This window comes from Suncus etruscus, chromosome 9 (assembly GCF_024139225.1).
Source record: "Suncus etruscus isolate mSunEtr1 chromosome 9, mSunEtr1.pri.cur, whole genome shotgun sequence".
Classification (NCBI taxonomy): domain Eukaryota; kingdom Metazoa; phylum Chordata; class Mammalia; order Eulipotyphla; family Soricidae; genus Suncus; species Suncus etruscus.
The window spans coordinates 14981639-14994905 of NC_064856.1; the positions used below are offsets into that span (position 1 = coordinate 14981639).

The window sequence follows — 13267 nt, forward strand, 5'->3', positions numbered from 1 at the left end:
GATGAGTGTGCTGGCCGGGGACCGGGAGTGAGACCCAAGTCAGTCAGTCTTGTGTCTCTTCCAAATTGAACCCCAGGCCAAGCCTTCTCTCAAGCAACAGCATGGAATTCCACCACCTTGCCCCTAAATCACCTGGTACTTGGACATGCCTGAGCCTTAGAGAGACTCACTCACTCTGGGTGGGTCCAACTTGGACCATTCTCGACTCCCAGTTTCTCCCGCCAGTGAGTGTGTGGCCCACAGGGCAGTGCGGGGTCCTGGGAGCCTGCTTGGGTTTTCACATCCGAACAGTCACTTGTCCAGGCTCCCCACTTTCAGAAACCGGGCAGCTTGGCTATTGACCCCCTGACCTCTGTGCTTGTTTTCTCCCTGGGAGAGTGAGCCCACCTTGACCTTCTGCAGAGACCCGACAGCTGCTGTGAGATGCTGAATGGAGGGACACGTAAAAAGAAGGCCAGCCCGGGGTACCAAAACTAGCTTTAATAAGTCCAAAAAGTCAGGCCTTGCAGTGCCAGGCTTCCCAGAGACAGGCAGGGAGGAGTGTTGCGCCACCCAGGGCCTCAGGATCCTAGAAGTTCTCCAGCAGACCCAGGATGCGCTTCTGCTCATTCTCCCGGAACTCTGGGGTCCGGCCGTCCCCGATGCTCTCCGCGTACTCTGGGGAGACAAAGGCAGGGTCAGGTGTGATGCTGAGGTGTGGGCCACCCCAACGCTCCTAGATCCTAGCTGCTCAAGCTCTGGGCTTGTGCCTACGCTGTCAGCCAGCTTACCCAGGGCTCCCTCATCCCCACCTTAGCCAGACCCTGTCGCTCACCAGTACACGTGAGCTCTCTGTCCTGGACAGGCTTCCTCACCTTTCCCACCATCCCATCCCATCAAAGAGATGTAAAGTAGATGAGCACTGCTAGAAACATCTCGATTCCCGAGCAGTTGCTTTGGAGTCAATGCTTGGTCCCTGCATGGTCAGCACTTGACGGTCTGTCTCCTCACTGGGGATGAAAAGGGGCTATTCCCGGCTCTGGTGGTACTCAGGGGACCATATGTAGTACCAGGGATCAAACCAGGGCTGGCTTATGTGCACAGTGAATACCTTCTCTTCTGTATTATCTCTTTGGCTCTTAATAGCTTTTTATTTTTTTATTTTTATTTATTTACTTTTTTTGTTTTTGGGGTCACACCTGGCGCCACTCAGGGATTACTCCTGGCTCTGCACTCGCTCTGAAATTGCTCCTGGCAGGCAGGGGGACCATATGGGATGCTGAGATTTGAACCACTGTCTGTCCTGGATCAGTTTGCAAGGCAAATGCCCTACTGCTGGGCTATCTCTTTGGTCCCTTACCAGCTTTTTAAAGTGATGTAGTCCTATTTGTTTACTTTTGATTCTGCTTCCCTGACCAGTGGAGATGTAACCAACAATCTATCACTGAGCATTTCACATTTCACTTTTGCCTTCTATTTCAGATATTTACATCTTGAGTCTGCTCTGGACATGGGTGTCTACATATACCACAGGCCACTCATTGATGTGGAAGGTGAAGTTCAGCCCTTATAACAACACAGGCACCCTGTGTTACTAAAGGAAGTCAGGAGGATGAGGACACAGACCACATGACCTCACTCACACAAGGCAGACCAAAAAACCCAAGGTCAAACCAGACAAGAGATTCTTAGATGGCAAAAATTTCAATGCATGTTAATTACCAAGGGGAAGTGGGTGGGAAAGGAAGCCGCTGTCCAGTGATGGAGGGACATGAGGCTTTGGTTGCGGAGCAGAGATGGACTGTGCGGCCAGACGCTGACATGTATATTTCCATCCTGAGACCTCAGTATTAGGAACAAAAGTCACTTCCCTTGGGAAAGGAATTCTTGGTGGAAGAGGCTGGAAGGACCATCCATACTAACCTCCAACACAGACCACCCTCTGAATCTAATCAAATGAACATCAAGGACCAAGCACAGGTTAAAGAAATGCATAGCCCCTCTTCATCTCCTCTGCTCAAGACAAGCGAGGCCTCTTGTAGGCAACCCCGCTCTGCCTGCAACGTGCCTCAGGGCCTAGTCTCCTAGCCTAGACCTCTGTCCCGCTCTAGACAGGAGCTTTGTGAGGCAGAGGGGTAGGCGTGGAGGAGAGGCAGCTGGGCAGGCGCAGAAGAGTGGACTAGGAGAGCTACAGGCATATCTGCCCCCCATCCCTGGGTGGGCGGACCTGAGAGGAAACCCTGCAGAGAACTCTACAGAGTGAGGCTTCTGCATAATAAAACATCTGCTGATTCCAATCAGGCCAAGACAGGGGAGAAGGGAGAAAGAATGCTGGCCCCCCTAGCACCCATGCTAGAAAACAGTCTTGCTCCAACACCTCTTCATTTTCCCTCCTTCCTCTTTATTACTTTGGACACATGCTGGAAAAAAAGGCGACTTGGAATTGAGACGTGCCAGCTGTGTCTCCCCCAGGAAATCATCTTCCTCCGGTAGGCCTATCCATCACCTCCTGCAGCAAACGGCTGAGCGGCCTTCAGGTGTGGTGTGGTGTGGTGTGGTGTGGTGTGGTGTGGTGTGGTGTGGTGCGGCAAGGTGGCCTGGTGCCCTGGCCGGGCCTGGGGAGATCAGGAGCGGGGTGGGCAGACGCAGGCCACGGGCACAGCAGGGCAGGGCCATCTCCTCACAGTGCCAGATCTAGTGGCCGCCCCAGGAGAGAGAAATGACCATTTATACCATTTAATACCCCCAGAGGCACGGTCTGAAAGAGAGTCTTAATGGATTGAACTAATACTTTGCTCTCCTAATGTATTCTTTGAGCCAGAGGGAGGGGAACGGAGAAACAGTTTGCTCCTTGGGGGCAATAATTTTCCCAGGCAGGCCCACTTCCCGCTTCCCAGAGGGCCCAGGCTCTTTCTAGGGATCAGGCAGGAGGCAGAGGACAGTGCTTGTGGCAGGGCACAGACTGCTCGAGGTGCTCAGCACTGTAGGAAGGAGATAACAGGAAATGGGCTGATTTGCATGCGTGTGTGTGTGTGTGTGTGTATGTGTGTCTCTCTCTGACTGTCTACTGGGTTGCCCTATGTGTGTGTGTGTGTGTGTGTGTGTCTGACTGTCTGTCTACTGGATTGCCCTATGCACCAGTGATCAGAACAGGACTCTTCCCTGCAGGACCAGAGCTTACAGCATTGTGAGTGGAGGTGCGAACCCTGACTATGAGCACTTAGCCCTGGGTGGCTGCTTTCCCCTCTGCCTCCCCTCTGCTTTCCATCCTGCAGGGAAGCCTCCATTAAGGGAAGACCCTAGTGGGCAGAGGGCAGGGGACACGTGCTGGGCTATAAGAGGGAGCAAGACAGAAAAAGGCCTCTCTCTTAGGGAAAGTGAAAGTCAGAAAGTCTGAGTTGGAGGCAGCTTTCAGGGGAGGCCAGGTGAGGGGCAGTGAGTGGCCAGCATGCACCCGGGAGCTGTCTCCCCCAACCCCCCACCAGCTCACCCAGCAGCTGCCAGGCCTTACCTGGCCCTGCACCTTCTACACCTCATCTCTACCCATTCTTTGTTTCCAGATTAGTCTATCTGGAGCAAATCTTGGTGGTGCCAGCTACTCTGGTTATTCTAGTTGCTGCAGCAGTTTATAAATATTGAACAGCTCCCTCCCAGAGGTCTGGGGGAAAGAGTTCTCTTTGCTCTGTGTGTGTGTGTGTGTGTGTGTGTGTGTGTGTGTGTGTGTGTGTGTGTGTGTGATGAGAGAGAGAGAGAGAGAGAATATATACAGGAAAAAGGTGCTAGATGAAGGGAGAGCTTCCATGGGCAAGGGTGAGGGAGAGGAGGGGCAGGAGGGGGAAAGGAAGGAGAAGAGTGGGGGGAACAAGATGGTGCCCACATCAACTCCCCCTCTAGTTCCCTGCATTCTCCAATGCTCTTATAATAAAGGCTTTGATGGAGCTCAAAACCAGGCAGCAGTGCTGAACGCATAAATATTAAAGCAAACTTTAGACAGCAGGTTTACTATTCAGACACAGAATACAAGCTGTTCAGTTTATGTCAGGAGGGAGAGGGGCACGGGCCTGGTGGGGAAGGTCTGGTCTTCCTGGGCACAGACCGGACATGCCCATCAGCTGGGCATAGTTCCCTGCACCTTACATGCTCAACCTTTAAAAATGCAAGAGAAAGGGAGAGGGGGCGAGGGAAGGAGAAAGTCAATATTTTCACACTGAACATCCTTGAACAGCGAGAAATCATCGTCAGACAGAAAGTGGGAAAGAAGAGGCCATTGAGGATGGCGGGAATTCCAGCGCAGCAATGAACAGGGGCGTCTCAACGGCCCAAGCTGCTCTGGGAGACTTGAATAGGACTCCAGGGCCACCTTTCCTGGGGGACATGGTGGAACTAGGACTATTGGGAGAAAAGGAATGGCCCCACTGCCAATAGCAGTCAGTCCCAGAGGACAGGGTACCTGGCTGGAAAAGATGAGTTTCCAGTCTTTCATTTCTTCATTTGAGCCAGGAGACCATCAGCTTTGGGTGAGCACAAGGCACAGGAGGGAAGAAAGGAGGGAGAGGGAGGAAGGAGGGAGGGAGGAAGGGAGGGAAGGAAGGAAGGAAGGAAGGAAGAAAGGAAGGAAGGAAGGAAGGAAGGAAGGAAGGAAAGAGGGAGGGAGAGAAGGAGAAATAAAAGACTGAGTGAATGAAAAGGAAGAGAAGGAATGGGCCCGGGAGAGATAGCACAGCGGCGTTTGCCTTGCAAGCAGCTGATCCAGGACCAAAGGTGGTTGGTTCGAATCCCGGTGTCCCATATGGTCCCCCGTACCTGCCAGGTATGGCCCAAAAACCAAAAAAAAAAAAAAAAAAAAAAAAAGAGAAGGAAGAAAGTGAGAAAAAGAATGAAGAAAGTAAGAAAGAAAAGGAGGGGCCGGCGAGGTGGCGCTAGAGGTAAGGTGTCTGCCTTGCAAGTGCTAGCCAAGGAAGGACCACGGTTCGCGTCCCATATGGTCCCCCCAAGCCAGGGGCAGTTCCTGAGCACTTAGCCAGGAGTAACCCCTGAGCATCAAAAACAAAAAAAAAAAAAAAAAGAAAGAAAGAAAAGGAAAGGGGGGGCCCAGAGAGATAGCATGGAGGTAAGGCATTTGCCTTGCATGCAGAAGGATGGTGATTGAATCCCGGCATCCCATATGGCCCCTGAGGCTGCCAGGAGCGATTTCTGAGCATAGAGCCAGGAATAACCCCTGAGTACTGCCGAGTGTAACCCCCCCCAAAAAAAAAGTAAAGGAAAGGAGGGCTGGAGCAATAGCACAGTGGTAGGGCATTTGCCTTGCACGCTGCCAACCCTGGATGAACCCTGGTTGGATTCCAGGCATCCCATATGGTCCCCCAAGCCTGCTAGGACTGACTTCTAAGTGCAGAGCCAGAAATAACCTCTGAGTGCTGCAGGGTGTGGCACCAAAACAAATACCCCCCCCCCAAAAAAGGAAAGGAGTGAAGGAAAGGAAGAAAAGGAAAGAAAGGTAGGAGGGAAGGGAGAGAAGGAAGAAGGGGAGGAAGTAGTGAAGGAAGTGAGAAAAAGAAGGGAGTAAGAAAGAAACAGGGAAGGAGTAAAGAAAAGGCAGGAAAGGAAGGAAGAAGTGAAGGAAGGAAAGAAGGGAGGGAAGAAGGAAGAAAGGGAGGGAGGAAGGAGGGGAGGGAGGAAAGGAAGAAGGAAAGAAAGGAACGAGGGAACGGAGAGAAGGAAAGAGAAGAGAAAGGAGGAAGGAGGGAGGGAGGAGGGAAGGAGCCCCGTGCACTGAGCATGCATGCTTGCAGGCCTCTGAGTGCATCTGACCTTCGCTTCCTGCAGTGGCGTCACTCAGCCTTCCAACTTGGCACAGCCGTCCATCACTCAACCCTCACGAGCAGCCCCCCTCCCCTTCCAACTCCCGGGGGAATTGTGTCTCAGGTTCCATCTGACAGGGCATGTTGAGGCTGCGGGCACTTGTATGCCAGCCAGCACAAGGCACTCTCCAGGCACGCTGAGCATGTGGGCTGCCACTTGTTGCAGGGATGAATAAACCAGGGCTGAAGAGGAACACAGCTCTCCCAAGGACCTTCTCCTGTACCCTGACCCCCACCATGTGGGTAGTCACTGTGACACCCAGTAAAAGTCTCCCACCCACCCACCGCCCACATGTCATGAAAAAAAAATCCTCTGGGCTCCCACAGTTTTGCTGCTTCAGAGGCAGAGCTCAGGCTGCCGAGACCTGTCCACCTGGAAATACACATGGATGAGCTTTGAAGAGATCTCTGAGCCAGTGCTCGTTTTGGCAGCACATATACTAAAATGGGAACGATACAGGTATCTCTGAGCCCTGAAGAGACAAGGAAATCAAGGCCATGGTGCCACCCCCGTTGATGCCCAGCTGATGCCCTGGCTCAGGCTTTCTGCCACCTGTGCATTTTGGGTTCATGAGTCTCTAAGCTCTTCTCTGTGACCCTCCCCTCTAGGCTGGGCACTCAATGCCCCATCCGTTTTCGTTGGGCCTAGAACAAGACATGTGCCCATGGTGGCTTTGGCTGGCTCTGGGATTCAGGCTCAGCAGCTGAGAAACCACATGCAGGGGTTGAATCCGCTGGGTATGTGTCCCCACCCTGGCCAGGACTATCCTGTGCAGGCACCTCTAGTCCCGTACAGTCCTTTAGGCAGAAAGGTAGGCAGAGTGGGGAGGAAGTGGGGGAGGTGGGGGGTGATTCAGTGGGTGCAACACTTCTGTTCTGCAGGAGGAGATAACTTCTGTGGGTAGATGGTGGGTGCTGAGTGGCAAAGGTTGAAATAAATGGTGACTCTCAAGTCTGCCTGACCACAATGCAAAACATAGGAGAGCAAGTGTTTCCTCTGTGTTCCCTCCTGGCCCCTCCAGCTGTCTACCAGGGAACAGAACAGGCCGCTGGATCCCACTTGGTACCAAGCACTGCCTAGTGATGAGGGCACACAGCCCCCAAGGAACCCCAGTGGCCTCCCAAGTTCCTTTGCTTCACAGATGCCCATTCAGAGCTGGGGGACTGGGCAGTGGTGGAAGATCCTGAAGCCTGTTCCTCGTTCTTTAAGGCCAGTCTGACCACGTGGCTCCATGTGTTAGGCAGGCTAGGCAGGACCCTGGGGTGGGCTGTATGTCTGGGCTCCACATGCCCAGTGACTGGGGAACAGACATTGGTTTCTGAAAGTCTCTTTCTCCTCTTTGAAATGCAGCCTGTGGTCATACTTTCCCAGAAAAAAAACACCTTTAAAAGTCTGCCATAGAAGGGATAGATAGAATAGAGCAGTGGTCTCAAACTCGTAGCCCGCGGGCCGTTTGCGGCCCTCCGTACAACATTTTGTGGCTCTGCCCTAGAGGAATCTTTTTTTGTTTTGTTTTGTTTTAGTTGTTTGGGTCACACCCCCCAATGATCAAGGCTTACTACTGACTTTGCACTCAAGGATCACCCCGACTTTGCCTCCTGCGGCCCCCAGGTAAATTGAGTTTGAGACCCCTGGTATAGAGGGTAGTGTGGGTGCCTCACACATGATGGAGCTGGGTTTGATCCCCGACATCCCTTATGATTCCCTGAGGATCGCCACGAGTAACTTCTGAGCATTGTTGTGTGTGGCCCCAAACTAAAGTCTAGCATGGAGGCCACCAAGTTCAGACACAGTCTAACTATCATGATCAGAGATTTCTAAAACAGCACGAAAGTTTCTGTACTGGGCCCCCGTTGGGCATGAATGGTGCCCCTTCTCTGTGCCAGTCCTGGGTCAGCTCCAGAAGTGGGAGGGCAGGGAGAAAGCTGCTGGATTTGAGGTGTGTGGGGTCTGAGCTGCCTGTCTGGAGCAAGGCCTAAGCCCATCTGTGGACATTCCAGGTCCCAGGCCCCAGGCTCTGCCTGCACCAGGCGAGGCTGGACACGGGCGGTGCCGAGTAAGCACTATGCAGGAAAGAAGGGCTTTAATGAGCTATCAATTATTCCCAGCTCTCTCCGTGCCCCTGATAGGAAAGGAGGGAGGAGAATGGTGAGAAAGGGGACCGAAATATAACAGGAAGAGTCCCCGCTGGGCTTGCCTCATCAGCGTTTTCCAAGACCCCGAGGGATACATCAACTGTCATCCTGCCAGCAAAACTTGGAAAATATGTAGGCCATAAAATCAAAGGGAAACGCTTGCATCTAATTAGTATGTTAAAAAAAAAGAAGAAGCAAGCTAAAGTGAAAAGCAAGATTGAAATCAGAGGGGACTGATGAGCCATCCTGCTCTGTGTCTTCTCACAGATGGGGGTTGGGGGGAGGCGGGCACTGAAGAGGTGAGGCCCTATCACTGCCAGGGGCTGCCCTGGGATGTGCCAGCAACTGCACTGAGACCTGGACCCTCCATCAGCAGTACGATTCCCCACCTTGGTGAGCTCTTCCACAAGAATGACTTTGGGTTCCATGCTCCTGCATGAACGCGGCTCTCTAGGGCTCCACATACTGCCAGGGTCCCAAACTCTCCATGCATGAGAAGCCTCCCAGAGACGCCCCCATCACCAGTGCTCCAGCCAGCAACCCCTCTGCCAAAGGGTCAGAGTTCTTCAGAAGACCAGTGTGTGGCCCAGCCTAGCTAGGGGCCTCCAGTCCTGCATCAACACCCTCTCCATGGGGACACCATTGTCAGACAGGTGGGTTGAGAGCCCACCCACCTGTTCTCCCTGTTCACAGTGTTCACAGCACTTAGCATGTTGTAATCGGCTTCCAAGAGCCAGGCAGAGTCTGCAGGACAGGACAGGCGCCTCTCACAGGCTCTGGAGCCAGAAACTGGGCAATGTATTGAAAGTCACCCTTGGAGAGTCTCTTCAGCTGGGGTGGAGGTAGGGGGTGGTTGGGGTGATCTCTGAGGCATCCAGCCTGCCACTACAAAGAAGAAACACATCACCGGGATATGAGCCTGGGGATAGAAGCCCGGTGCACAGCCAGTCTCATGAGCTGGGTTTTGGATTGAAGGCATTTGTGGAAGGGAGATCCACAACACTTAGATTCTTCATGGGGTGCCCCCTGGGTACCCAGCACAGTCCTATGCAGAGGGAGGTGGCACAGGGAACCAGCCAATGTGGAGCTTACACACAAGTGGAGGAGACGTGCAGTAGGAGTAAACAAAGGCATAAATAAATAAAGTCACAGGCAGAGACAGGGAGGGGAAGGGACGAGGGCAGGGGCTCGAATGGGAAATGCAGATGGGGGGATGCGGCCAATCCCGAGCCAGTGTGAAGACAAAACTGTTAGGAGCGGGCTAAGGCTGCTGAGAAAAGTGAGAACTGTGGGCCAGGGAGATGCCCGCAAGATGAAGCTGGACCAAGAGGATCAGGAAGCAGAGTGGAGACCGTGCCCCTGCCCGCTGCCTGGACATTCATCAACAATTATGCATCCGGTCTCCAGTATGCTTGGTGTGTGGATGGACATGGGACAGAGGGGACAGGCTGGGATAAGGGGGGAGGAGAGGAGACAAGCTGGGATGTGGGGTGGTGAGCAGTAGGCCAGCTCCTGGGCTGAGAAGGCAGGGCAGCCTCAGCTCTCTGAGCCAGGATCTTGGAAGAACACTTCCCTCCTCCTTGTAAAAACATACCCTTCTCCCAAGATCACAGTTTGCTTGTAGGAAGCAGCCTATATGCAGAGATCTGAGAACAAGCAGAAGTTCTCATGCAACGTGTGGGTGCAAACAAGTAAGTGCAGGAGGGAGGGAGGTATCCCTATGGTGCCCCTGAGGGCAGAAGCTAGGGGAGATCATGAGTGGGTGCCCATCTGCCTGTCTCCTCTTCCAATGCCTTAGACATGTCATCTATCTTCAAAATAGCTGGACAGCTCCCAACCTAGTCCACCTTTGAGGGCTAAGTGTGACACTTCCGGCCCCTCCCCTGTGCCCTTCGCTTGAGTTTCTCTCTGTCTCTGTCTCTCTCTCTCTCTCTCGACCATATGGGATGCCGGTGATCGAACCCAGGTTGATCCTGGGTTGTCGATGTGCAAGGAAAATACCCTACCCATTGTGCTGTCACTCTGGTCCTTCCCCCTTCCTTCTCATGTGGTGCCTTTTGCACAGCTTCCTGCAGGACTCAGTGTGAAAATCATTGTCCCTGTACATTTCCCAGCTTCTGTGGCAGCTAACACTGGGCGACCTTATAAGAGTGAGATGTGGCCTAGGCATTCCCTTTACTCTTCAGGCAACTACAACACCCCAGAGAAACTGGAGACCATGTCCAAAGAGGTGCAGGGAGAAGCAGAGGTAGCTCCCTCTAGTAACCAGATCCCGGTCAGCACATCTCTCCTCTGGGCTGTGTAGGTCTTCCATCCTATCTCCTCCCCAGTGCTACTGGGGCTCTTGAGGCCACTTCAAGGCGACTCTCTGAGGACCATCCTCTACCCCTACATCTCAGAAAGGAGCACTATGAGAGCCGAGGGAGCAAGACTGTCCCACAGGCAGTCCCTCCTGTCCATCTCCACTCCCTAATTCTTGGGTCATGAGCACCTCCAAGTCAAATGCCAGTGTGATCTGCCCCAAGGGTAGATTAATCTGTGCAGGGTGGCTGAGGGTGAAGTTATGGGGTTGGGGCCAGGTTGAGGCCAAGAAGCATCAGACTGGAGTGACAGTACAACATCTAGGACACTTGCCTTGCACACAGCCCCACCTAGGTTTGATCCCCAGCATCCCCGAGGAGTAAGTAATTCCTGAGTGCAGAGCCAGGAGGAACCCCTGAACACCACCAGGTGTGGCCTGATGACAACAACAACAACAACAACAACAACAACAATAAAAACTACAAAAAAAAAAGAGGGAACAGCATTTGTGGGACTCAGAGACCAAGCAGGGCAGGGCTCAGTCTGGAAAGTCTCACATGAGCTCTGCAAACCTTTTCCTGCGGCAAAAAGGACATGGCTCTCTTCACGGAGCTGGAGCCGAAGGATCAGGGAAGGACAGGGTTTGGGGTGCACAGGCCACATGGACTCAGCGGTTTTTTTTTAGGCCACACCCAGCAGCACTCAGAGGTTACTACTGACTCTGCACTCAGAAATCACTCCTGGCAGGCTCAGGGACCATCTGGGATACTGGAAATCAAACCCAGGTCTATCCTGAGTTGGCCACGTACAAGGCAAATGCCCTACCAGTGTGCTATCTCTAACCCACATGAATTCAGTTTAATCCCTACCACTTTGTACAAGCCAGGTCTTTCTTATTACCTTCTTAGTTCTGCCTCCTCAAAAAATAATTAAAGAAAAGGTCAGAACTAAATATTCAAGCCAAAGTCAAAGTCAATAGAATCAAGAGACCCAAACTATAACAATCTAAACTTAAAATAGACCTGTCACATTGGCAAACCAGGGGACCAAGGGTGAAGATAGGGGATGCACGCTGGGAACATTGGTGGAAGGAGGTCAACACTGGTGGTGAGAATGGCCCTACTTCACTGTCACTGCATCCCTGAAATACAACTATGAAGGACTTGTAATTCACAATGGTCTCAATAAAAATTTAAAAAATATCTTCTTTTGCTACTAGAAACTAGACTTATTCTGCCATTTCACCCTACTCCTCCCCTCAAAACCAAACCAAACCAAATACAGCCTTGTCCTTAATGCTCCCAGTTCTGTTTTCCCAGTTCTAAAAGGGACTTCAGGGAGTAATGAGGACAGTCTTCAGGACTAGACAAAAGAGATCTGGAGGCACAGATTTAGTCCTTAGGTCTGAGGTTTGATCCAGAGAACATGGAGCACCGGTCCTTTATGACCCCAACAGTGATCCCCAAAGTAGTCCCTCCACACCTAGATTCCCAGACATGGCACAGATGACTCACCCTTGATGATGTGTCTGACAATCTTGATGGAGCTTCCTCTCATGTTCAGGATCTGGTGAACCCTCTGGCGAATCTAGGCAGGGAGAGGAAGAACAGGAATGGGCGGGATATAGAACACAGCACTGTTTGGTGGTGGTGGTGGTGGTGGTGGGCATCAGAATTCCTCCCAGGGAAGGGTTTGATTCCCAGGATAAGACCCAATGAGGATGGGAATGTGGTTGTGACTTCCCAGCTCTTGTTGCAGGGGCCAGGATGGAGGCAGGGCTAGACAGGCTGGTGGGGTGCATGTACCTGTGGGACATTGGCGTTGCATATCTCGGCCATGATGTAGCAGATGTGCTGGAGAACAAAGAGTCCGGCATCCAGGCGCCGGAGGAAGAACTCATCCTCTGTGTCACTGTCAATGATCTCCCCACGCCGGACCATGTCCTGGAAGGGAATAGAAGCTGGGAGTGAGAATTAAATAGTCCAGAGAAGAAAGGGGGACAGGCTGTGAGTCCAGCCACGACACATACCAGAGTGGCCAGCCCAACTTCTCATCTTTCTTATGCTTTTTGAGGCCCAGGAGCCTCTCCTAACTGGTCTCAGGCAATAGGGCCAGTGGTTCAGTACTGGGGCCTGAGGATTCATAATCACTGGTGCTGGGGGTCAAATGAAGTTGGCAGCATGTGCCCTGACCCCTGTGCTTCCCAGCTGGCCTTCTTTTTTTTTGTTTTTAGGCCACACCCTGTGATGCTCAGGGGTTACTCCTGGCTATGAGCTTGGGGGGGCGGGGTCGAACAGAGGTCCATCCTAGGCTAGTGTGGGCAAGGCAGATGCCTTAATGCTTGTGCCACGACTCCAGAGGGGCCAGTCTTATATTCTCAGTCTTAAGGGACTACAGAGGCCTTGGGAATCTAAAACTGAGAGACCCTTTTCTGTATAATGTACTAAGGTCAAAAAGACCTCACCTGTGTATCCAAGCCCCAAAAAAGTATCTGAAGGGACACAAATCTATTTAGTCTCTCTCTCTCTCTGTCTCTCTGAGTCTCTGTCTCCCCCTCCCCCCAACCCCAGCGTTCACACCTGACTCCTGAATCTGTGCTCATTGCTCTTAGATTACAGGGATTACCTGATGGGGTTGAGGACCACATGGGGTGCCGGAGAATGAACCTCAGTTGGCTGTACAGGGAAGAACCTTAATTACTGTACTATTGCCCAGGTTTTCTCTCTCTCTCTCTCTCTCTCTCTCTCTCTCTCTCTTCCTCCCCTCCCTTCCTTCTCTTTCTCTCTCCTTTTTTTCTTTTCACATGTGGCAATGCTTAGAGGTTATTCTTGGCTCATTGCTCAAGGTTGTTCCTGGTGGTGCTCAGGGACCATGCTTGTGGAGGGGACTGAACCAGGAGGGGTCTCCTGTGCAAGCCAGCGCTCCAGTCCTTTGCACATCTTCCTGTCCTTGTTCTTTTTTCTTTTTTCTTTGGTTTTTGGGTCTCACCC

At 52.3% G+C, this 13267-nt stretch overlaps 1 protein-coding gene across 1 annotated transcript in view; it reads right to left on the reverse strand.

Moving 5' to 3' along the window:
• Positions 1-465: 465 nt before the first annotated feature.
• The window catches only part of CTNNBL1 (catenin beta like 1), a 206210-nt gene continuing 193408 nt past the window's right edge, over positions 466-13267 (reverse strand). Inside the window, exons 14-16 of the mRNA XM_049779460.1 lie at positions 12083-12220; positions 11792-11864; positions 466-657 (exon numbers count right to left, since the gene is read on the reverse strand). Coding sequence (XP_049635417.1) covers positions 569-657; positions 11792-11864; positions 12083-12220 — 300 coding nt within the window. The 3' untranslated portion in view covers positions 466-568. The remainder of the gene's footprint in view (positions 658-11791; positions 11865-12082; positions 12221-13267) is intronic.